This window comes from Gymnogyps californianus, chromosome 2 (genome assembly GCF_018139145.2).
Source record: "Gymnogyps californianus isolate 813 chromosome 2, ASM1813914v2, whole genome shotgun sequence".
Lineage (NCBI taxonomy): Eukaryota > Metazoa > Chordata > Aves > Accipitriformes > Cathartidae > Gymnogyps > Gymnogyps californianus.
This window is the reverse complement of record NC_059472.1, coordinates 148,926,914-148,950,645: the sequence shown is the minus strand read 5'-3', so window position 1 is coordinate 148,950,645 and position 23,732 is coordinate 148,926,914. Positions and strand designations below refer to the sequence as shown.

At 38.5% G+C, this 23,732-nt stretch overlaps 2 protein-coding genes across 3 annotated transcripts in view; both read left to right on the top strand.

Moving 5' to 3' along the window:
- The first annotated feature begins 86 nt into the window (after positions 1 to 86).
- On the top strand, positions 87 to 13,838 carry ENKUR (enkurin, TRPC channel interacting protein). Of its 2 annotated transcripts, XM_050891510.1 has the most exons (6): positions 87 to 367; positions 3,751 to 3,902; positions 5,035 to 5,040; positions 7,085 to 7,302; positions 9,153 to 9,299; positions 13,434 to 13,838. In XM_050891510.1, exons 1-6 carry the CDS (start codon positions 291 to 293, stop codon positions 13,605 to 13,607), a joined length of 774 nt encoding a protein of 257 aa, XP_050747467.1. In that variant the 5' UTR covers positions 87 to 290; the 3' UTR covers positions 13,608 to 13,838. The 2 variants fall into 2 exon arrangements, with proteins under 2 accessions (XP_050747467.1, XP_050747466.1); XM_050891509.1 differs by lacking the exon at positions 5,035 to 5,040 and having other exon boundaries at positions 3,751 to 3,896; positions 7,076 to 7,302.
- A 9,831-nt stretch (positions 13,839 to 23,669) lies between these two features.
- Positions 23,670 to 23,732, top strand: part of PRTFDC1 (phosphoribosyl transferase domain containing 1) — a 49,579-nt gene continuing 49,516 nt past the window's right edge. The window contains exon 1 of the mRNA XM_050891511.1: positions 23,670 to 23,729. Coding sequence (XP_050747468.1) covers positions 23,670 to 23,729 — 60 coding nt within the window. The remainder of the gene's footprint in view (positions 23,730 to 23,732) is intronic.

The following is a 23,732-nucleotide window of genomic DNA, read 5'->3' as shown; positions in this document are numbered from 1 at the left end:
TTCCCCTAGTAACTGCGGAGACAACAGTGTGCCGGCCCGCCCCTGCCTCGGCGGCGGCGGCGGCCTGAGGGGGCGGGCGGGCGAGCGAGCGAGGGGCTCCGCGGCGGGAGGGAGCCGTTCGCTGAAGTGGGCAGGAGGGAGCTGCGAGGAGGGAGGAAACGCGAGGCCCCCTCAGCGAGGTGGGCCCTTCCCCGTGTCCAGGGCCGCTCAGCGAGGTGGGCCCTTCCCCGTGTCCAGGGCCGCTCAGCGAGGTGGGTGCTTCGCCGTGTCCGGGGTCCCTCGGCCGGAGGATGACGACGCAGTGTGCCCAGGAGAGCATCTATAACCTCCTGCCGCGCCTGGAGGAGAAGCCTGTCAAACCTCCCAGGTATGTGGGTGTGACAGTGCCACTTGCAGACACGGTGACTGGTTCTGGCAAGGCAATACATCTTACGGGGAACAGGTATTAAAAAAAAATAAATCTAGTTTTTGCGTAGTTATCGCTCCTCCTAATGAGTCACTAACATCTGAGGGTTTGTAGCCTCCTCCATGAGCTGATGATTCAGTTTGGTATCTTCAATGCTGTCTTGTTCATTGACAAAGAGTTTACAAAGCACTCTTTCCACTCAGAGGAATTACATGACACCTGTGTTATTTGCACTTTAACAATTTTTCAGTGAGCAGCTAAAAAGTTGGGTTTTTTTTTTAAATTTGTCTCAGTGCCACACTTCCATTCTTTTCATGTGTCAGGTGTCTCTTCTGACATTGTTTCTTTTGCTTCTCTTTCTCACCCCTTACCTTAAAAACATAAAAAAAGGCCTTTTGCCCCCCTAGTATTAATTCCTTTGAGAGTTTTTGTAAACTTCTTATTTGATAATTATGAAAACAGATGTTTTTTCAAGTCCCTATTTATATGAAAGAAAGCTGTTACAGTTAGCATTTTCAGTGAAAGGTTAATGTAGATCATAATAGCTTTAAAATGAGTAGAAATATCAGCAACACTCATTAGAACAAAGATAGTTATCCCTTTTCAGGTAAAAGGGTTCAGATTTGTGAGATTCCTAGTTCTGAACCTTTTCCATGTAAAAATAGATCATACATCTTTTTTTGTTTCCAATGTGAATGAAAGATACTTTTGGCAGATAGAGGAAAGTGAACTGACGGTATGGCAAGTCACGCAGCACACTAAATCCATTCCTGTTCTAATACCATTCAGGGATTTGGATACTCCATGACCATCAGGTTCAGTTTAGGCAAGGGATTCCTTAGGTTGGATGCAATCTGACTAAATCCCCTTCTGATCTCATTGACTTCTGTTGTCATCCCACTTCCTGCTTTGGTTCGCAATGTACCAAATATCCAGCTGGTAACAACAGTGTCGAACCTGGTTAATAACATGATCTGACCAGTTTTAACTAATGCATACAAAATCTAGGGTCTTTTTTTTCAAATGAAATCATGTATGTTTCACTCTCAACTGGCCAGGTACTACTCAGGAAACCACAGCAAGCATCCTCATTTTCCCCAACTTTGATGTCCCAAGATGATACCTAAGGAATAGTAACTGTCTTCTTACAAATTTATTGTCGTTTTTCCCCTTGCCAAATGATGAATGGATTAAGATTCTGAAGCCCCGCATAACCATGTTTTCTTCCTTGCAACCCTCTCTAACCCTACGATATTGGTGTATGACAGCATTTAGCCAGTTTCTTGGCCTGAAAAGATACAACTGCCACATCTGTTTATCCAAAGGAATGCCTATAGCTGTCCACAAAAGACGTCTTTACCTTATGCCAATATGTAATACACTCAATACCTTCTCATTCACTTTCTCATTCCAAGACTGCGTGAACCCTACTAGGTCAAACTCCTCATAAAGTCACTACCTTTCTCTACTGTGTGGCTACAATGCTACTCCTTGCAAATGGTGAGGAACGCAATTATTTATCAATGTGGTGGGTTTGTGCCTGTGTCTATAGCTGTTTGCCATGAATTTAACAGAAAAAATAAATAAAACCTCATTCCTTATAATTAGGGGTATTTCTGGAATTATATATAATCTTACGTACATAATCCTCTTTCTGATTTTAGAGACCAAATCTCCAGAAGACAAAATAACTCTACATTTTTAATGAAGTCCTCTTACATGTTCTAATGTTATGATCAAGTACAAATACATGTATCGGACATTTGCAGCTCACATACAAAAGCTTTTATCAGTGTTGCTACTATGATTCCCATTCACTGGCCCAGCATTACATCATTTCTTTCATACTATTTCAGTATATCCATAAAATAGGTTGCATTAATGTAATCTTTTTTGTTCTTTTTTCCTTACCTGAAAACATGGTATAGTTTTTTCATACATTTACGTTTTTTCTGTGAAAGAAGAGCACAACTGTTCATCAGCTTTTGTCTACCATAAATTAATATGATGTTTCCTAAAGATGGACAGATTTTAAAAGGTACAATGAGGTAGCCTTAGCTTCAGGAGCAGGGAGTTCTGCTCCCTCAGGAAATCATCAGTGACAGCTCAGTCCTTCAGATAGAGGCAAGATGCTGCTAATCAGCTAATGATCAGCATTTGGCTTCTTTTGGAGAACATGTTTGCATACTTTTGATGAAAGCAGAAGTTACAGTGCCATATGCAACATTACACCAAAACACCAGTGTGTGCGTACCGTGTGCATACAGCTTTGCCTGTCTGAGCCCTTACTGATTTTCACATAAGACGTTTCAGTTAGTGCCAAAACCACCACTGATTACAATAGTTCAGGATCATAGTTCGGATCTGTGTAATATAAGAAATATACAGTTTGCTGTGCTGTTTCGGAGCAGTCATCCATCTCATCTAATCTCTTATAATAGTCTGTAACAGATGGTTCAACAGGAACATTGAGACAATAATACAGTGGACAGTAATAAGATGAACTGATGATCAAGGACATTCTGTCCAACTCTCGACTACGTTTGACATGTTTTCTGAAGCACGAGGTTTTACATACCTCTAAAATATGTTTCATCCCATAGAACGAAGCAGTGAATGTTCTCATTATCAATACAGATCTCATCTTCTTTGAAGCCAACTGAGCTTTTCCTTAGATGTGTTTGGTTGCTGTGTAAGGCCCTACAATGTACTGCAACTGCAGCTTCTGAAATGGCCGAGATAACAGTGGCATTTGCATCTTTCTCATACTACAAACTTTCAAATATAGAAAATTAGCAAAATAGGGTCATGATTACTATTTTCGTGTAGATGCACAACAGCTGCATATTTTGGATGCATTTTTGAAGAAAACAAATAGCCACATTAAAAAAACTTCTCAAAATGGAGTTAATTAAAAAATAAAGACCAAAGCGTGTAATGCACAACCTCATAAAAATAATGAATTCACGCAAACAATACTCAAAGCAGTTTATTTAAAAAATTTAGGTTTTGTTGAGTTTCAAAATGTCTGTGTTCAGTATTTATATGAACAGTGCATACAGGAACCATTTCCCAAAGTGTGATAATACTGACCTTGGAGACACAAGAGAAGAAGGAAGAAGCAAGCCAACTTCAGAATCAGAAAAATCACTTGTCAGTGCAGTGCTGGGCTTAGCCTTAGTATGGAGGTTGTATGAACGATGGCCTTTATTTGGAAGAGTGTACAAAACAAAATAGTTTAGGCTTTTGGCATGAACTACTGCAAAAATGTATATTCTTTGAAGAAGCATTTCTAATAATTTTCTGACCTTTAACTTCTTTATGGCTATTTTTTAATGTCTAAGGTATGTATCCACATTTAGACCATCCGTGAAACGTGAAGCAGAGAAAAATAAAGCTCAGTGGAAAACTATGGGACCAGCAAAAGTTCCAGTGCCATCTCCAAAAAATTTTCTGCAGAAACATTCAAAGGAACCCAACCTACCAGCAAGTAAGTGTAGACATGAAATATATGAAATGTAATGTATTTTTTTAATTTTAAAATTGATAATATTAATGTTGAAAGTAACGGTTAGTTATGGAGAATCAAATTTTTAAAAAATTTAAAATCATTTTTGTATGCTGGGGCAGTTTCCATTGTTCCTTTTATAGTATCTATGATACCAAAATTATTTCTCTCTTTTACAAAAATTATTCTTATTTATTATGTAAAATACTGAAACAAGCAACAAGGAGATTATATATGTGATTAGAAAATACAGCAAGTATTTACTATCATGTGGTACAAAACCAGCTGAAATATAAAGAAAAATTATGTCTCTTTTGGCTGCAGCTATTCAGATGTTGAAGATGGGTTGATGGTATGTTTTATCCTGCTGATATTTCAACTTGTAATTATATAGTTTAGATTTGTATGTCATTCTTTTCTGCAAGTGATCATTAATATTAAAGTAAATAATATGAATGGGGGTATTAAAAGTGAACTAATTGTTTTTAATGCTTGAAGAGATATGGGAAAAGTATGTGTGCCTTTCTTGATGTTATAAGCAACATACAGCTTTTACTCTTCACCACTCATTGTCAGCTCTTAATCCCGTAGCATTAAATTGGCTGGCAGTGTTCAAAGCATAGAATTTTCTGGAGAACTGCATGTCACAGAAATAAGAAAATTGGAATATTTTGTTGCAAAATGCATCCTGTCTTTGGGCACAAACCATAATTCTGGGTATAAGGAGTTGAGAGTTCAGCCTTATGGCCGGTTCTGCAAGGGTGGAGTGACCTTCTTAGTGCTGCTGGAGTTCTAAGTACATTGCTGTCAGAACTTGTAATTGAGTTATAAAGTTTCAGCTTGAAATTGTTTTTAGCCTGGAAAAGTAGAAGAGCTTAACATACAGTAAAAAAAAAAAAGCTGTCTAAGAGAATGTAGGAGTCCAGCACCCGAATTTGCGTGGCACACACAGATGGCTTTAGCACTGAAAATACGGGCTGTCCCAGGAGGCTTTGGAGGCTTAATGCCTCAGGCAATATGGATTATTAGAACCTTAAGGTAAGCTTTGGTCCCAGAAGTCCTGTAGGCATCCTGGGTCATTTTTGAATAAAGCCTTCACTTTTTCAGGAAATCTGAACAGCGTTCAGTATACTGGAATGTAATACTTCATGACATCTGATCATGAATGCTTCCAAGCTCAAGACCTTGTTAAATTACCACACTAGCGTTTTAGATGGGCATAGGAAAGAAGGTTGATTCACCAATAATTTGGAGCAGTCCATAAGATCTCTTTTACGTATTTGTATTATAAAATTAGTGTTATCTACTTCAGATATGCTATATATTGAGATACAGCACTCTGACTCATTTTTCTCAGACAAACAGCTCATAATATTTCAACTTGTTGATTCAGGGCTTCATAATAGCAATATGTGCTTTGGTGTTTGCATTTGGAGTCAATGTACCAGAGCCTCAAAACGACTATGACACATCATAGCGTCGATCCAGACTAGTAATTTCACTGCCATGATTAGATCCTAACAGATCTTGAGAAGGAACTGTGTCATTAACTCAGAAAGTTCTTGTACCTTTGTTGGATGGAATTTCATACCTACCTCAGAGAAGTTACACTGCTTAATCACCTCTTTTAAAGCATGGCACTTTCATCACTTGGAATTTAACCAGTTATCAGTTGTCTAAATGGGATTATGGCATTGTGTTTGCAGTATCTGTGCCGCCTTCAAAACTGGGTTTGATCCAACTAGTTAAAAAATAGATTGCAAGGACAGAACAGAAAGATTGAATTTTTTTCCCTGAAGCCTGGGATAGTGTCATTCTTTTACAGTCTGATTACTCACCACTTCCTTACAAAAGGTGTGTTTCCTAACCTTCAGCTGAATCTTGTTGTATTACTGGACTCTGGCATTCATTTTAACCAAGCTCAGTTGCTGGCTCCAGAAGAAGTGGGGGCTCCCAAAACAGCAAGTGTGCGCCAGCGTACTGCAGATAAGGGTGAACCAGTGCTCACTGAGAAGCTTCAGAGATCTTGTTTCCAAAAAGACATCCTAAGAGAAACAGAGATTTAGGTCTGTGTGTCCTACAGTACTAAGTTATGGCAAGCTATCAGGTTGTAAAAACAAAACCCAGGACAGCACTGGTTCGCAGGGTCGGTATCAGGAAACCAGCTGTTGTAGGAATGAGCTCTGTCACTTGTGACGTTACACTTATTTTCTGCCAAAGAACATGAACTCAGACCACCTGAATCAAATCATTATCTCTGATAATGACTGTGAGTTAGAGTTATATCTAGTGGGAAATATGGTGGGAAATGAATTGTCTTTCATCACTCATCTGAAGTGAGACTACTCAGGAGACCACTGGCTTTCTGTTGCCAGTGGAGAAAAGATTACACTTAAAAGGAAGAGTTCCTATATTCTCTGGAGAAAGGATTGTGAGAAGTTGTTTACAAGTGTTAGGGAGCAGCAAGAGCAAGGCTTTTCCCTAAGGGGAGGCGAGCCAGAAATTGAGGGCAACCACAAGGCAGGCTGGGCAATGACCTCACCAACAGAGTGCAGTCCCACCACACCAGAGGCAGGCAGGCAGAGTCAGGTGGTGATGAAAATGTGTCCTATCAATGGCCTAGTGACCATCAGGCAAGATGGGGTAATGGACCAGGTCCATCCACTGATTCCACATAGCTCTTCAGGAATAGGACTAGGGGCAGCCGTGGCTGAGACAGCTCAGCCAGGCACTGACAGCACAGAGCTGAGCTGAAATGGGGTTCCTGAGCCCAAGGGTGTGGGGTGGATGCCCCAGGTGAGACTAGGCAGCGCCATTAATGCATAGGAGCCCTGACAATGAGCATCTCCTGTAAAAGTAGTTTTAATTACATTTGAAAGAAGTCCCGTACTACTGCAGTTAAGAGGAAATGAGTGGCATATAATAAGGAAAACCCATCTAAAACACCATAGTATTTCCTAGGTTATGAAACTTCTGTTATGCCAAACAAGCATACTCATTTTCATCATAGTATATGCCCAGTCAATTCTTTCATTGAAGATACAGTTGGTTTCTATTTTTATGTAATTTTGTACATAATTTTTCCCTTTTGAAAAATGTAATATTAAATTGCAAAGCTCTTCATGGTTATTGCTGAGAATGTTTACATGTTCAATTCATAGGAAAAAAAGAACAGGATAGTAAGAAATTGCCTGCATTATCAGTGCCACGGAGGACAGATCACCCAGTTATGGGAATTCAGAGTAAAAAGAATTTTATAAATACAAATGCAGTTGCTGCTATCACGGGATTGCCTAAAAAGCCTCAACCTATTTATGTTGATAGAAGACAGGGAGATAAATATCTGCTTGAAACTTCAGGACTTGTTCCAAAATATACTAAAAAAAAGGTAAGTTTTATTAAATTATAGTGGAAATACTAGTAGCAATGCCTATTTTAGGTTCTCTGTTGCATTCTCCTATGAAATGTTTATGATTCTTTTTGAGATGTTTAGATACCACTGCTGTTTGTGGTAGACCTTTCAAATTCATCAAGGAGAAATCACTGGCACTAGTGTTGTGCCTCGCCTTTGCTCTGTATTCATTTGCTTATGCTGTCAGCAAAAAACTAGCAGAATGATGCTGCTAAAGCAATAGCATATGTGTTGCATTGGGAACCCAGGGAGTATCTAATGAGGAGACAAATGGGATTTCTGTGATGAATGAATGCTGGCTCTTTGGGAAAGACAGGCGGGGAAGAAGAGGAGGGGTTGCCCTTTGGATGAAGGAGCTATTCAAATATATGGAGCTCTTCTATGGAATTGGCAACAGGCTGGTTGAGCTTGTGGGTCAGAATCAGAGGAAAGGCCAGTAAGTGTCAAAAGTGTGTTTGTTATGGACCACCCAGTGAGGTGAGGAACTGGATGAAATCTCTTGAAGCAACTGGAGGAAATCTTCAGATCACAGTGCAGCTTCTTATGGAAGACTTCACCCTCCTTGATATCTGCTGAAAGGACAACACAATGGGATGAAAGCAATCCAAAAAGGTTCCTGGAGCATGTCAGCAACAGCTTCTTAACACAGATGGTGGATGAGCCAGCCGGTGGTCATGCTCTTCTGGTTCTGCTACTTACAAATGAGAAAGAACTGGTCAGAGGTGTGACAATCAATAGTAGTCTTGGTTGCACAAGCCATGATCCCCCCCTCCTCGGGGAGGCAGGTGGTACTGTACAGACCCTGTACTTCAGGAGAGCAAACATCAGCTTATTCAGGGAACTAGCAGGTAGGACCCTGTGGGAGACAGCTCTGAAAAGCAAAGGAGCTTGAGAGAGCTGGAATGCCTTTAAGGACAATCTCCTCCAAGCACACGAACAGTCCATTCCACTACTCAGGAAAACAAGATGTATCAGGAGTCTGGCTTATCTAAACAGGTAACTCATGACAGAGCATTATGCAAAAAGAGACATGACATATGACATAACTCATGACAGAGAAGATGCAAAAAAGTGAACCTGCAGTCCTTGCAGTACCTTTGCATGGCTAAACATATATATAAACAATGCTAGTCATAGTGCTACCTAACACTAAAAGATTTGTGAATCATTTAGCATTTGGTAGAAAGAAGGTAGAATCTGGTACCTTCTGGCAGAGCTAGATAGGCTTCATTTTACAAAGGATAAGGCAAAATAGATGTGTTCCCCCAATTACATCTGGGATATTCAGAAATTATTTTTCCTCCCAGAAACACAAGTCTGCCACGTCCAGTATGGGATAGTTTATCATTCCTAACTAGTCCAATTTTTGTGTATGTGTTAACACTATTCACTCTCTTCTGTGATATGCAATGTTCAGCAAAAATCAGGATACAGGAAGACCTTTCAAAGAAAGTATCTAAGGAATGTGTTTCAGAACGTAGAATCTGACACCATATAAAAATGTAAAATAGCTTGCTGTCATTAACAGGTTTCAAACTCCTCACTCAACCATCAGTTCTTATAAATAGATGTTTTGGTTTCTGGATTCTGTTGTCTTCCAAGGTTGCAAAAAGAAATTGAAGGGAATTGTATATACGTTTTGCTCAGGCTACAAAGACAATCACATTTGATACTTCTAAGAACACAGTGATTTAAGATTTTATTGCTCGGTGGCACAAAATTCCATTTCAAGCTGTCTTTGCAAATGTAATATACTATGGATGACAGGTATGGCTTTGTTTCCTTCTTAAAAGCACATGTAAGAAACTTGTTCCTTACCCTTATAGGATTATGGTGTTACACCAAAATATGTAACACGGAGAAATGAAGAAATGAAGAGAGCTCAGAAACAATATGAAGCCAGTATCTTGGAGCATCTCAAGAAAAGAGCCATGAAACGGGTATCTGAAGAAGAAAGGAGAAGTCTTCTGCAGGTGCGTATTTTGATTTAGTGTAATTAGTAACATGTACAAAAGATTAAATAAGGTAATGTAAGTCCATATAAATAATAAAAGTATACTATATTTTTTAAGTGAGGCAAATGAGTTAGCTACTTTTTCACTAGATGGAGCTGTAGAACAGTTGTAAACTGAATTGAAGGGAGCTGATCTAGCTACAGTTTAGTCCAGTTTTACAAGTACTTCAATTCTGTTAGATTCCTATCCCCCTTAATGACTTGGAATTTCAGTGAAACTTCAAAGGAATGCAGAAAATCACCTATACGGATTTAGTGACAGTTCTGACTCTCTACTTGTGAATCATGGAAAAATACAAATTGCCTTTTTTTTTTTTTCTGATGCATAACATTGCCACTTTTATTGGCAGTTTCTATCTTCACATTGTGACCTCACTGACTAAAGCATAAGGTCATGCTTTAAAATGTGGCAAAAACAGAAAACAGAATTAAATTGCAATATATTTGTAGAACTATGACTGGAAAAATTGTATTTTGTCAAGCTGTTTTGGATACTGTCTTTCATACAGTTTTTATTGCACAAGATTTTCTAAAGAAAAATAATATCGTAAAAGAAGTAGACCAGAAAAGAGACATTTAAAAAGTATATCCCATCCTTGAACTGGAATTTCCCATGACCACGGTTTTGCCAAATTTCCTATGAAAATGAGACTTACATTACTGTGATATCTGTTTATTAGTCTGTCCCTTAATAACTTGATCTTAGCAGCCACGTGAAACAAATTAGCAGCTAGATGGACATCTCCAAGATGCTAAATTCCCACAAAAAAGCCAGCAGAATATCTAGAAAGAAAACACAGTGTCTAACTCATTTGCAAAGATTAACTGGTTAAACAGCAAGATCCAAAATAGCTAGCACAATGGTGTCTCTTGCTTATGCAGCAAGCAGTAGAAGCTAGGAAGGAGTATGGGAGAGAAGTGAGGGTATTGCATTGACAGCAATATAAAGAACATAACAGCGAGGGTGAAGATATTTTTATGGTGGGAAAGGCATGGGACAAGCTGATGGTCCAGCAAGTTAACTATGCAGCAAAAATATATGTGCAAAAAGGCATGTGAGTTCAGCTGCTCACAATTCTGCATTTAGTTTGATTAAAATTATGTTCTATATTTTTAAAATACAAGAGTGCACTGAAATATTTTTTTATTAAAAAGTTTTTAGATTGTTTTTATTAACTCAGTTTTTTCTTTTAAATTTTTCAAAAAAGTTTGCTCTTTCATGGGCCAGATTACTTATACAGTTATATTGTCAGGAGGAATTAGTGTCCCCAGGGTATGTGGCTTCTATCCAGTGCTCAGCTGTAGACATATGGGAATTCCTGTCTTTTAAAATAATTGACATTGCTAGTGAACACATGTGCACTATCTGATTTGAAAGAATACGTGGCAATAGATGTCTGAGAACAAAATCAAGCCTCATGAACTTAAAAAAATAAAGGGAAATAATTTGTGCCAACATTTTTTGAACTCTCCATTATGCTTACTTTGGTTGGGATTTTATGAGAATAAAAGAGAATGTTGATAAATGCACTACATATTTCTCACTGATCCAGTATGTATTAAATTCCTTATATAGAGTTAGATATTCAGTCTGTGATCTAGCCCATAGCAATAGTGGTCAGCATATTACATTGCTGTTGGAAGAGCTGTGAGGGAGATTTTTATGGAGGGAGTCATGATCTGCTTTTGATGTCTCCACTCTACAGGGATAGAGTAAATTGTGATGAGTGCATGCTCTAATGTGTTTTAAAATTCACTGTTTTCAGTGATTTCCAAACTAGCTTTTATTAATGTACACAAAGAAGAATTATTTAAAAGAAGCTATGAATGACTCTTCTGTGAAAGTTTTGGAAATACGGTATTTATTTTCATGACTATATATTTGTAAACTATACCTGACGCCTGGTAGACTAGGAGCTTTATTTAAGTACTTTACAGCCTTGGATTGCAAAGACAAGTAACATTGCAAGACAGTAAATAAATAGCCTTGTTGCTCTAAGTTTCACATGTTGAGGTAGGGTTTTCAAGTTTATGTAGGTATTTGTATATGAAGATTGTTGGAATAACCTTTATGGACCACACTAAGATGCTTAATATGAATACACAAAAAGCACGAATTGCTATGCAATAAATATGCTGCTTTGAATCAGTAAAATATTAGTTCATATTAAAAAGTATGTTTTTCTTAGTCAGTATTGTCAGGGAATTTTCTTCTGTTAAATGAATTCAGTGGACAAAATCAGACAAGTTTTTAAGCACAAAAGTCCTTGAGTTCTGAAATAGAAGCAACAATCTTCAAAGCTAAACATGTATCAAGAATAACTCCTCTAAATTTAACTTCAGTATGTTAATCAATTAGCCAATCTGGGAGAAAAGGTGCTTAATAAGAGTAGAGAAGAAGGACATGAGGTTGGAAATCACAACATGCCATAAAATCAGTGTGTCAGTTGAATCCCATTTTAGTTATGGAGGAGAGTTGAAAACTTTAGCTGCCAAGAGAGTAACTTCAGTTCTTCATTTTTGAAGATACTTTGTGATCTCCTCTAAGGAAAGAGAACTGAGACCCAAAAATGTTTTGGAAAAGTGTTTTGTCACTGATAGCCATATTGTATTATTTACTGATTGCTGTATGAGTTCCTTGTAGTAGGTGTGATTATTAAGTTCACCCATATAGTTTTCATAAGGACATCTGATGCACTGAATAAACTCTACTAAATCCTCATATATGCATGTATAGGATGTGTAGATTTTGATTATCCTCTTGAGGAGAGAAAGTAAGAGCAATTGTTGCAGTAATTGTGAGGATGTAAAGACAAGTTTTAAATGTTATCTTTCTGCCACAGTCTGGTTCCATTCAGCATAGATTGGTGGATAAAAGGTTGTCTCTGATGTTGAATTACCAGGTTTATGAGTAAGTTTCAGATGATTGCATGGCTTTTTTTAAGCAAGGTTTTAGTCTTGGGCTTTTATATATGGAAGATACAGTTCATGTTATCTAGTAAGGTAATTCTTTGCATAGCAGCATTCAAGAGAGGTAGCAGTTATTGAAATTATTGTTGATAGGGTCAGTGACAGCTAGTTTTTTTAGTCCAAATGATAAATAAGTTGCCTATAGATGTTATTGTAAATGTAGATTATGAAGGGAATGCAATTATTTAGCATTTTTTTCAAAGTAGTTCATAGAAGTTAAAATATTATGGGATCAGTTTGGTGTCCATGGTCTTAGTAAAGTCTCAATTACGGAAAATGAAGCTGGTGGTGAGATGAACTGAAACTGCTGCTGAATTGTGGCTGGAGTTCCAAGTACTGGTACTCTTGTGATTACTTAAGGTAGGTAACACCACTGTGTGTGACGTGGTGATACCTGTGGTAGCCAGGTTGCTGTTTACGGGGAAGTGGTTTCCATAGTGCAGTTTGTAAGGTAATTCCTGTTGCATTTCGGAGAAAAGAAGGCATTTGAGTCATATGAGTTTTGAGGCAGCTTTTATGAATCCTAGTAGTTCCTCAGTGAGAATATTAGCATTAGATACAGTGGAGCAGTCAAAGTTGCCTACCTGTAGATCACTGAAAGCACTGAAAGTCTCTTATATAGAATAAGGAAGAGTCACTCTTCATTTTCCTTGAAGAAACTTTTCTTCAGTTTTTCTTGAAGATACTGAGGACTGGAAATGAAGTGTACAGGCTTCCTTGAGTTCCTGGTAGGCTACAGAGCTGACTGTTTGTCACATTGACAGACTTTTTTTCAGTTTAGCATTTTTGTAGCTCATTGGCTAGTTTAATTATTGTTTTGTTGCCTCTTAAAGACTGTAATTTTTTCTCTTCAAGGCACAGAGTTTTTTAAAGACCATTCCTTATATTGTATCAGAATGAGTCAAAATTACTTCTGTTGCAACTACTTTGACTTTTAAGCATTTAATTAATTTGGTCCAATTAAGATGATTAAACATTATCCATATATTTATCTATTATTTTAACATTGCAGTGACACTTATCAAATGCAATATTAACAAAAAACCCTAAGTAGTTTATGTGCATATTATTCTTAATGAAGTAAGTTTTTCTCATATATTTCCTTTTCATGTAATGGCACTAGGGGCTGAAAAAGAACTGGGAGGAAGCGTATCGTGAATTTCAGGGTCTTTCAGTAGAAATAGACACCATACCCAAGAAGATATATAAAGAAAAGCTGGAATCACAGATGAAACAACTGGAGCATGACATAGAAGTAATTGAGAAGCACAAAGTTATCTACATTGCAAATGAGTAAGGACTGTTTTTCAGATATTGCCTCTTTCCTCCTTTTCTTTTTCTCTATCCCTACATCTCCAAGAAGCACCCCCCTAAATTCTCAGAAGAAATTGACACCGCCAACTATTCAGAAGGAAATGTTCAACTAATATAAGTATGTAGCTTCTCAGAAAAGTAGTTACATATAGCTCTTATCTGTATAATTCACAAAACATTTTGAAATAAAATTCTTAATTAAACTGTGAGTATAAAACCATGACTTTATTATTCTTTGTAATTTTTATTAACTACTAAGATTTCTATAAACTTCATACAAAAAGCATAAAAAATACTGTTTCATGTGTTTGGACCACTTCTTTCCTTGCATAGCCAAAACAAAGTCAAATAATTGGCTGCTGAAGACAGCTTGGTAAATATAACTTCAGGGTGGGATGGCTTCTGGACTAGTTATTAAAGAGCTGTTGTGCTTTACTTAAAAGCTTGAGCAATTGTATTTCTAAACAGCTTGGCTTCTGCATAACATTTTGTGTACTCATTTTTTGTTACCAAAACCAATTTTTATAGTGGAAGCCCATAATAGTATAGACTTCACGCAATACAGATACCACATGTAGCTTGCTGTGTATGTTTAGGTACAAATAATTCTGTAATACTATAGTAAATCTACAACCAAAGTAGAAAAATGGGTTTTGATTGCTATTATGTGTGTAATGTTAGAATGAAAGCAATATACTAGCATGTGAGTCAAGACCTAGGCAGAAATTATATCAGCACACTATACTGCAATTATTTGCATAAAGAAAAATTGTTTTTCTCTCCTACTGCTTAACCTTTGCTTCAGAACACAGCTTTTTCTGTATGGTATCAATCATTACCACCAGCAGCTGTTGTGACATCATAGTATCTGACATCAGCAGAGGATGAAATAAAAAATTTCCAATGAACTATTAAAAGCCAAATTTTCACGTACATTAAGTTCCTTTCATAAATTTGTCAGGGAATGGCTTTGAAGACTTCATGGTGATTCTAGGCTATATTTCTTGTGCATCTTAAACTTGTCTACGACATGCACTAGGAAAGCGTGGGTGAGCAGGAATGTGTATTTTGTTCTTTGTAACTTATTGTTAAGCAATCATGTTTATTTTTGAAAGATATAAGCTGGAAGAAAGCTGTGGTTTTGTAAAATATTAATTTCATTTACTGTTTACTCAAAAGAATGACTTGTATTGTATATTTTAACAAAACCACACTAATTACAAGCACTTAGTAACATGTCACATTATCTCCTAGTGAAGTACAAGATGCCTTTCTTAAGAAATGCCATATAATCAAACATGACTGTTTCTTGTGACTTAAAACAAAAAACTAGATTTGACTCCAAAACAGCATGCATTCCCACTGCCTCACTCTCAGCTTTTAGTTACTTGTAGACCATTTGGCTGAGTTAGGTTGAGGATCTGAATTTGGTTCGTCCATTTATCGTCAGTGCTAACTTTATGGAAATGCAAAGTAGGTGATGGCCTATCCCAAAATCTGGGACAAGCAACTAGGCCACACTTGAAAACATTCATTATCCACCAGTAATAATGACTGCTTTTTAAAATTGTCAGAAGGATATTAGTATATTATTGGGAAGTTAGGTAGTGAACGGGAAGGGATGCAAAAAGTATTCCTGCTTAACAGGAGAGGGAGAGACTAAAGCCAGTGCACTTCTGTAGCTGAGTAGGCTGTCACTAGTGTCTTTCAACAGTGCTGTGGGGTTTTTTTTCATAAACCTCATATAGCGCTTTGCAGGTAGCTCCGCTGCCACACAGGATGTTCCCCTCTTGATACACGTGAATAGCTGCCATCACCCTATGGGGAGGTTATAACTCCTTCCATCTATTTTGATGATTATTCCATGCGACCTACCACATTTCTGATTATGGAAAAAATATATTATAATGAAAACCATTGAAAATACACACAGAAGGATAACATTCTTACCCTTTAACTCTCTCTGGGAAGTTTGACAAAATAAATTTAGAGAATCCAAAGAATGTAACTCTGTATTTATATGTTCAGGAAATGCCAATAATTGAAGGTGTAATGTTCATGAATCAACAAATAGGTACCATCAGTATAACTAAAGCAAAAAGGTGAGTAAACTAAATTGTTCTGATAGAATTGTTCCTTCATAAAAGATATTAACAGAAACAAGTCTGTCCACAGGCTAAAAAGCAGCATTACCAGTTGAAACGTTCTCTAAATTCACTGATCAATTAGTGATAATGAAATAATGAGAAAGAAAATAATCAAAATGCTTCTAGTACTTCAGTTATCAAACTGGTATTTTTAAATGGTCCATATTAAATTGGATAACCATCACAAAACACATGCTAAACGGGGTATGAATGCTCTACTGGTCAGTAAGAGTTATGTTGCCACAAACTGAAAATATTTCCTGTTGGAAGTTGTGCATGACAAAACTGTGTATCTATTTTTTAAAAATAGCAACATGAAATTATGATAAATATCTCACTGGCTGTTCTTCAGAATGAAACTATTTATATCCAGGAAGGAAGGGATCAGATATGGCATCGTCACAAGCACAGGGAGTTCCTGATTGTATGGCTGTGATAGAGCTGCCTCGAGCAAGCATCAGATCTGACAGGAGCATATGGGCTCCATGTGGCTGGTCTCAAAGCACGGTGGTTTCTTGGGCTCTGCATGCGTTCCCGGGGACTAAGTCTGGGACAGTTCCTCAAAATCTTCCTTGCAGAGGTGTAACCTCATTCCCCTCATGAAACAGTAAGGGCAAAATTCTGTGGGAGAAATAATATGGGAGAAATTCCTCACCGATTTCATCTTCCTTAGTCTCTGTAGGCAGGTTTTACTGTAGGAGGGCATGTTCTGGCCCTTTGTATATTTTTGTGAAAAACTGGCATCACAAACTGCTGCTGTGATCACTCTGCCACAAAGCTAAAATCTGGGCCTTTCACTGGCATATGTTTCAGGGAAGACAACATATCTCACCATTTCAGCCCTAATGAAGGCAGACATCTTTCAGATAAGAAAATTTTGCATATATGCAGATTAATGAGAGTCCTAGATAAATGCTAGTCCTAGTCAATACTTTCATCCTCAGCTTTATGATGCTTATAATATTAATAATATAATTACTGGAGAGACAAGTGGCAAAACCTATTATTAAGGTTGCCTGACATTTCCCATAGTCAAGGAAGCCAGCTGCTGAGCCCTGCAGCTGACTGGGATCGTCCACCCCAGTAACTGGAGGCGTATTGAGCCTGACCAAGCTAAGGAGGACTGCCCGTTTCTCCCCATGAGTGGACACCCGAGGTAGTGATGTATACTTGACTGCTGAATGCCTAGACTGTATTTTTTTTCATTCTGTCTCGATCTTGCTCCAGGTCCTTTTTGCTATGTAATGTTATGTAAATGTGAGAAAATTCAGGGTTTTCATCCTCCAGGCTAAGCAGTGGCATTGTGGTAGGAATCCAAGGTGAGCTGAGTTTCTTTGTGTTTTTTCTTCACTGTTTAAAGGGTGCTGAAGTAAATGTGACTTCCATTTCACCAAGTTATAAAAAACATACTTAATTTTTTTTCTAGACTGTACCTCCAACAAATGGTTGTAGACAAGCAGGCATAGCCAAATAGTAGACTACATTCATGTCAGCTGGTCATGCTGATGCTGCTATGGGGATGAACTTCTGTTCAGTCACGGTACCAGCCTGTGTTGTTAATTTGTTATTCCATGCCTGCCTCCACATTGACTCCACAGCATGGAGAAATTCACACAAACGTGCAAACACTGGAATAACTTTGTCTTCAAATTCTTCCTCAAATGTTCTTTGCAATGGTGTCCACCAAAAATTTAACAACAGCTGAGCTGCTGGTGAGCTGAGATTAGGGCTTATCTCGCTGACCTGTGCAGTTTCCTTGAACTCCCCTGGCACTGTAGCCAGTTGTTTCTTGTTTTAGGCTTAGATTGTAAGTTATCTGTCATGTGGATCATCTTTTTCTCTCTTTGCTTAGTGTCCAACACAATAAAATTTTTGTCTGTAAGTAGAGCTCCTACATGCTTATAATAATAATAATAAATATGATCATCTGGGGATGAATTAAGACCATGCAATAAAGGGAATGGATTCAAGTTGTTTACTAAAAGTATCTGTTTTCCAAGAACCCTCATCTCATTTGTTTCAGCAACTGGAAAGTAGGAGTTGAAGGAAGAGAAATGAGATTTAAAGCACTTAACTTATTCCCTGGAGCTATATGATTTATTCATGTCTTTGTCATAGAAATGTTTTTGAAATGCAATTGTAAATGACTTATACCTGGCTTTTTCACTGGTAGCCATTAATTTCTCATTTTTGGGGTTCCTAACGTCTGCAATTTGAGCCCATATGTTTTAAATACAGGATATATGTGCCTAAAGTTAGAAGCTATGCTTTGAACCTAGACAGCGCTATATAATAGTTTGAAAGCTATTGTCTCAAACTGGTCGCTCAAAATTAATGAAATTAATGTTTAATTTACTCTTGCTAGGTGAGAGCCCTCATATGGAAAATTCAGGTGACTCAATCCACTAATTCCCAGAGCTGCTGTAAAGATAAAGTACCTCTAGAACTGTTCCCGTGTTGCTTCAAGGGCCGCATTAAAGCTGAGCAAGCAATGTAATAATTCTCTCTTCAGAGGAAAAAAATTCAGTAGCGTTCAACATGTGGCCCCAAGCACCGCACAATGAAGAAACAACCACGTTTTGCTGTTGGCTCAGGAGGAATGGTCTGTCTTTTACACAAACAATAAAATTAGCAAATGCTCTAAATCCAGCATTCCAGCACCCTTAGGGAGCAGGTCGTTCTGAGCAGCAACAGAGCTCAGGGGTTGGCCGGCCACGAGCATTTTGCGTGCCTACGCTACAGGAGAACTTGCTGGACCAGATTCTGCTTTTCAATACACTTTTGTTACTGCACTGTTTATTCTAGGCAAGCTGTGAAGTATACAAAATTACATCAAAGACAACTGAGCTATTTGGGGGGGGGGGGGAGAAGTCCTTAAACTGTTATTCGTTTACTTGTTTAAAACACCCAGAATTCTTTTGTTTTGCAGATTTTCCTGAATTTGCTGTAGTTTATTAAAAAAAAAAAGAAAAAAAGAGGGATGAAGCCAAGTGAACAACCTCCTTTAAAAAGAAAACAACCTCTAACGGTTAAATTCATTACATTGGGTGTGACCCACTATACATTTACAATTCCCTGACTAGTTTGCACGGCCGTGTGCGATGAATTTGTCATAGGATATGAAGCGAGCAGCATTTCTTGAAAATAATGCTTTATCATTCAAACCTCAATACTTCTCAATAGCTGGTTAGGGGAAATATTTGCATAATATTATGAGGGAAATAAAGTTTATTCTAGTATTAAAGGACAAGAGGAAATCCTTGTTTGCATTTATTTCAGCTATAAAGAACTCTATGTTAATAACATGAACCTGAAAAGCAGGAAGAGTATCTTCAGGAGCCAGGAAATTGCAAAGTGAAGCTCTCGCTGCTCTGGTCTGGCACAGTGAGATTAATAACAAACAAAAATGCAGTTTTGTATTAAAGATGTCTATCATAGACCAAATAAGTCAAAGCCTAGAATTCTGTCAAGCAGTGCCTAACACTGATTTAAAGGTCATAAAAAATTAAAAAACAGATTAACATCTTGAATGGCAGCTTTTAGCCATTTTCTTGAGATCAAAGTTATCGTAGTTAATTTTCAAAGCTTCAGTCAGTCTCCTAGATTCAGTACAGGTTAACTGTGATAGCTAAATGCCCTCAGCTTCCCTTGTGGATCTTAGATGCCGCAATCGCTTCAAAGCTGAACTTTCCAATTCCTTAAGGTGCTAATTCTGCTGAAATTGAAGGTGGACAGAAGCTAGATTCCAGCTTGCAGTGCCACTCCATTGCCTGCTGTAGTACAGTAGTCACAAAGGAGACGTATAGCATCTATACTACTGTACATCATAGGATGCTACCTAGCCCTGCCTAATTGGACAGCTTTTCCTACGGCCTCTCTAGGTTCCTGAATGTAGGGGAATGGTTTGAAATACTGCTTCATGTTCTCCCAGATGTCTGTAACAGTCTGGCAAATTCGTTCTGCTGCACTCAGGGTCTTCAGCAGCCACCCTATGGACTGGGTAACTGCCTCAGGTAATGCAAAAGAACTCAAAATTTTGGAATATATTAAAACTGGCTATGAAAGCAATTTAGCATTGCTTTCAACACGCCCTAAAGTACTGTATATGCTAGACTTTTGTTTTTAATATTCTCTTCAGTGACCATTTTACCCAAAAATGTCTTCCTCCACAACAACTGGGGGGGGTCACTTACCTTGTAACCACTAAGAAATGCAGGTTTGTGCTTGATAAGATTGTTTACAGTTCTGCTGTTCACATAACAGCTGCAGCAACAGGCAGAACCAGAATAAGAGCTCTTACTTCATCGCCTAATTGGCAAGCTTCTACCTAGGTAAGCCATACCTCTTGAAATATTCAGGATTTTCATGCTTTTCTTGTCTATTGTTGGTGTTTACATATTAAACTGAGTTGTCAAATATTTGTTGTAACTTCTTGGGAGGAGAATACATAATGGAGTTGCAAAGGCTAAGAGGCAACTCCATAATAACGTTTGTCGTTGACTGCTTTCTTGATATATCCCTGCCCCGAACCTTCTATTTTCAATATTTCTTTACATTAGAGTTGTGAAAGGGTGGCTACTACACGTCCTGCTTTTATCAGTAACAGGGAAAGAGAGGAAAAGATATGTAACTGAAATTGCAAAGTTAGTTCTATAAAGGCGCAAGATATAAATACATTCACAAGGGATTTGCATGTAAGTCTTAACTCTGCTTTGTTTCTCTGTGTGTCGCTTCTTCCATCTGCTCCTTTATGTCTTTTGGCTATGTGTCCAGACCTACCCAGACCTACTTGTTAGCATGATCTACCCTACTTCCTTTGTTCTTTCCCCCTTTGATCATTTCCCATGGTTGTATATCTAAAAGTGTTTATTCTTTTCCTCCTATTTTTAGTTTATAAACAAACAGCTAAACAAAGATAATAGGAATGTTCTTCAAAATGCTTACAGTCTTTTTCACAGTTAAGGCCCTAATATCATGTTTTAAATAATCATATTTTGGCCCTAATTAAAAAAAGGTTAAAATCTACTGTAAATTCATTCATTCTACACCAGTTCATACTGCAAAAAACCGTAAACATTCAGTAAGTACATATACCTCCACAGCAAAATCCTTAGCAGCTTCATTTGCATCATGCACAAAGAACCCCATTAATTCTGTTTTCTATTAATTCTGTGGGTTTACAGAACCATGAATTTGTCTCATTTGCAACAAAACTAAAAAAATATATTACATGTTATGCCAATGAAAAAATCGTACATGGAGAAGAGCAACTTTGTGGATTGGACCAGTGGCTGCTGATAGCAGCACTACCCTTCAAGCTGTACCCCAGCTAAATTGATCTATTTTTTCATTTCCATACTCTTATTTATTGTCATTAGCAAGACATGACGCTTCATTACACTTCTTAAGTGAGCCCTGTAAAATTGCTGGAAGAGAAGAATACCAAAAGGAAGACTTGACAAAATGCAGTCATCCAACCTTGATGGGAAGAACAAACATTTCCTGCTTAAGTTTTTCAGCACAATGCCAGACGAATTTATTTTTTAGTATATCTTGTTCATGTTAATCTTTTTCAAATTGTTAAGCTTCTGTCTGTGGTGTAGTTAGAACAATCTCTTGTATTGCAGTGCTCTGATAAAGAATGTGGTTAAAAAAGACAGAAAACTCTGTAATAGTAACCCAACTAGTCCAAAAGGCAGAAGAAACCAGTACTTGTACAGTAGTGGCAAAACTAATCTGAGTTTCTAGCTGTAATCCAAATAGCTTCAGAACTATAGAGCCCAGTTCTGTGATGTTTATGCAACAGCAGCTTTATCTGTAACGTGGTGGTAACTGAATCAGATTGCATTAGCTGTAGGATGAATGTGGGCTTTAGAAGGGGTTCTTGCCCACCTCTAAGCAAGAAGTATCTTCAAATCTTGAAAAGTGATTGTGAGTACAAACCAGTGGCATTTAATCCCAAAGTTTAGATGAAGCATTAGATTTTCTTTCTCAATAGTTATACGAAATGCTGACATGCAATTGAAATGCAAAAGTATTTAGGGATTTTGCCCATTATGAAAATCTCCTATATATTTTACAAAAATATTTTTATTTACTTTATGTAGGTTTGTACAAGTCTGTATATGCTGTTTATCAAATCCACTACTTTTTATGAAGTTTATTTTAAAGCACTGTGAACAGGAACTATTTTTTTCCAGCATACCTGAGTCTTCATATACAGGCATCACTTCCGAGGCAGACATATTCTGGAGTCAGCCTCTGTCACTTTGTAAACCTGGTCTTCTGTTCTTTCAGACATGTTGTCAATTATAGCAATAGTTCTTCTAAGAGTAGTTCCTTAATCCACCAAAAAGCAAACAGATCTGGCTTCATATAAGAAACAAAGCATTTATCACAAGACAATTTTCAATTGCTTTAGTACTTAGCCAGACTTTAATTGGTGATTCATTTATAGAAGCCTTCTTAACACCAGATTCCTAAGCTATTAATTGTCCTATCAGTTCTAATGTAAGTGCACTAACAGGATGCACCTAAAAACCAGCCCACGTTGGACAACAAACTCCTAGTGTAGACACACCCATGGTGTTCTCTGGATTCATCTGTTATGACTTGTGAGCTGCAAGTCTCGATGACTACATTCTAGAAAACTAGTGTACCAAATTGAAATGTCTTCCTACTTGGTCGGTAAGAGCGCCTCAGGTATCACTAAGCATATTTTATTATGCCCAGGTCTCCCCTAAAAGCAACTTTTTCTTCCTTTAATAGTTTCTAGTACAGGAATGGCAAAATTCTACCAGTTGTATATTTAACAGATAAATACCAGAAATCATAATCAACTTTCACTTTTAAGAAAGTGAAAAGCTGTAATTTTACCTGCAGTGGACTGAGAGGCTGTTAGCATTTTTCCCAAAGGATAGGATACAAAAAGGATAGAGCAAGTCCAAATTTGAACTTCTTATATGTGAACGTAAAGGTAGACAATGATCAGAGCAACCCAAGAGAAGAAACAAGCTCCTTCTCATCTGTGAGGCTGTGAAACTAAAATATTAATAATAACAGAATCAGAAGGGGGATGGCAGAAGGCTGCATGGTTCCTCATGTGTTTTCCTTCTACTGGACAGACAGTATCAGCAATATGGCGGTGGGCTGAAGGCACTGGGAAGACATAGCTTGCTCCAGCATGTACACAGTGGTGGGGAAGAAGGAGCACCAGTTCAGAAGTCAGCAAGGATGGAAAGCAAAATTCATGAACTATTGGAAGTATGCTTTCCGGCATCCTTTTTTCTCCCTAGAGTATAAGCAAAAACCTGTTAAAATGTCAGTTTAACCCACACCAGCTTAATCTTACCCACTAACTTATTCAGCCCAGGCCTCTTACCTAGCTGTCCAAACCTTTCCACTATCCTGCCAGTCTGTCACCAGTGCGGGCTTCTTCAAGCCGTACCCACGCCTGCAGCTGCTTCCATCCCATATCCCACTTCATCGACAGGGCTAACCCGCCTGCAGACACCGCTGTGCCCTATGCAGTGCTTTCTGAACACCTACTCCATGACTTTACATACAGTTTAGCTTATGCGTCCGTATTTCCTCTCCTCTTTAGAGACCTTTAGCAATGAAGCCTATCTTGTCACGGCGTAAGAAAAGCTGACGAGTGCCTGTTCGGTGAGCCCCGGCCGCCGGCGGGCATACCGCCGGCTCTGCTCCCCAGGGAGGCGGCGGGACCGGCCCCAAACACAGGGGTGCAGCCCCCCGCCCCGGAACAGCCCCCTCGGGCACCCCGCAGGCCGGCGGGCGCCAGGCTCCTCGCCACCTCCCTCCGCCGCGGCCCGCGGCTCCAGCCCCGCTGCCAGGCCGTCCCCGCCCCGCCGCAGCCCCTCGGGCGGGCGCGCAGGAAGATGGCCGGGCAAGGCGGGAGCAGCGCGGCGGCGCGGAGCGGTGGAGGCCGCGGCGTTGTGGTA

Excerpts from the sequence above, each read along its gene's own strand:
- ENKUR (XM_050891510.1), top strand. The coding sequence starts at position 291 with ATGACGACGCAGTGTGCCCAGGAGAGCATCTATAACCTCCTGCCGCGC. Across the intron at positions 368-3,750 it reads AAGCCTGTCAAACCTCCCAG|GTATGTATCCACATTTAGAC; the intron begins GTATGTGGGTGT and ends TTAATGTCTAAG. Across the intron at positions 7,303-9,152 it reads CAAAATATACTAAAAAAAAG|GATTATGGTGTTACACCAAA; the intron begins GTAAGTTTTATT and ends TTACCCTTATAG.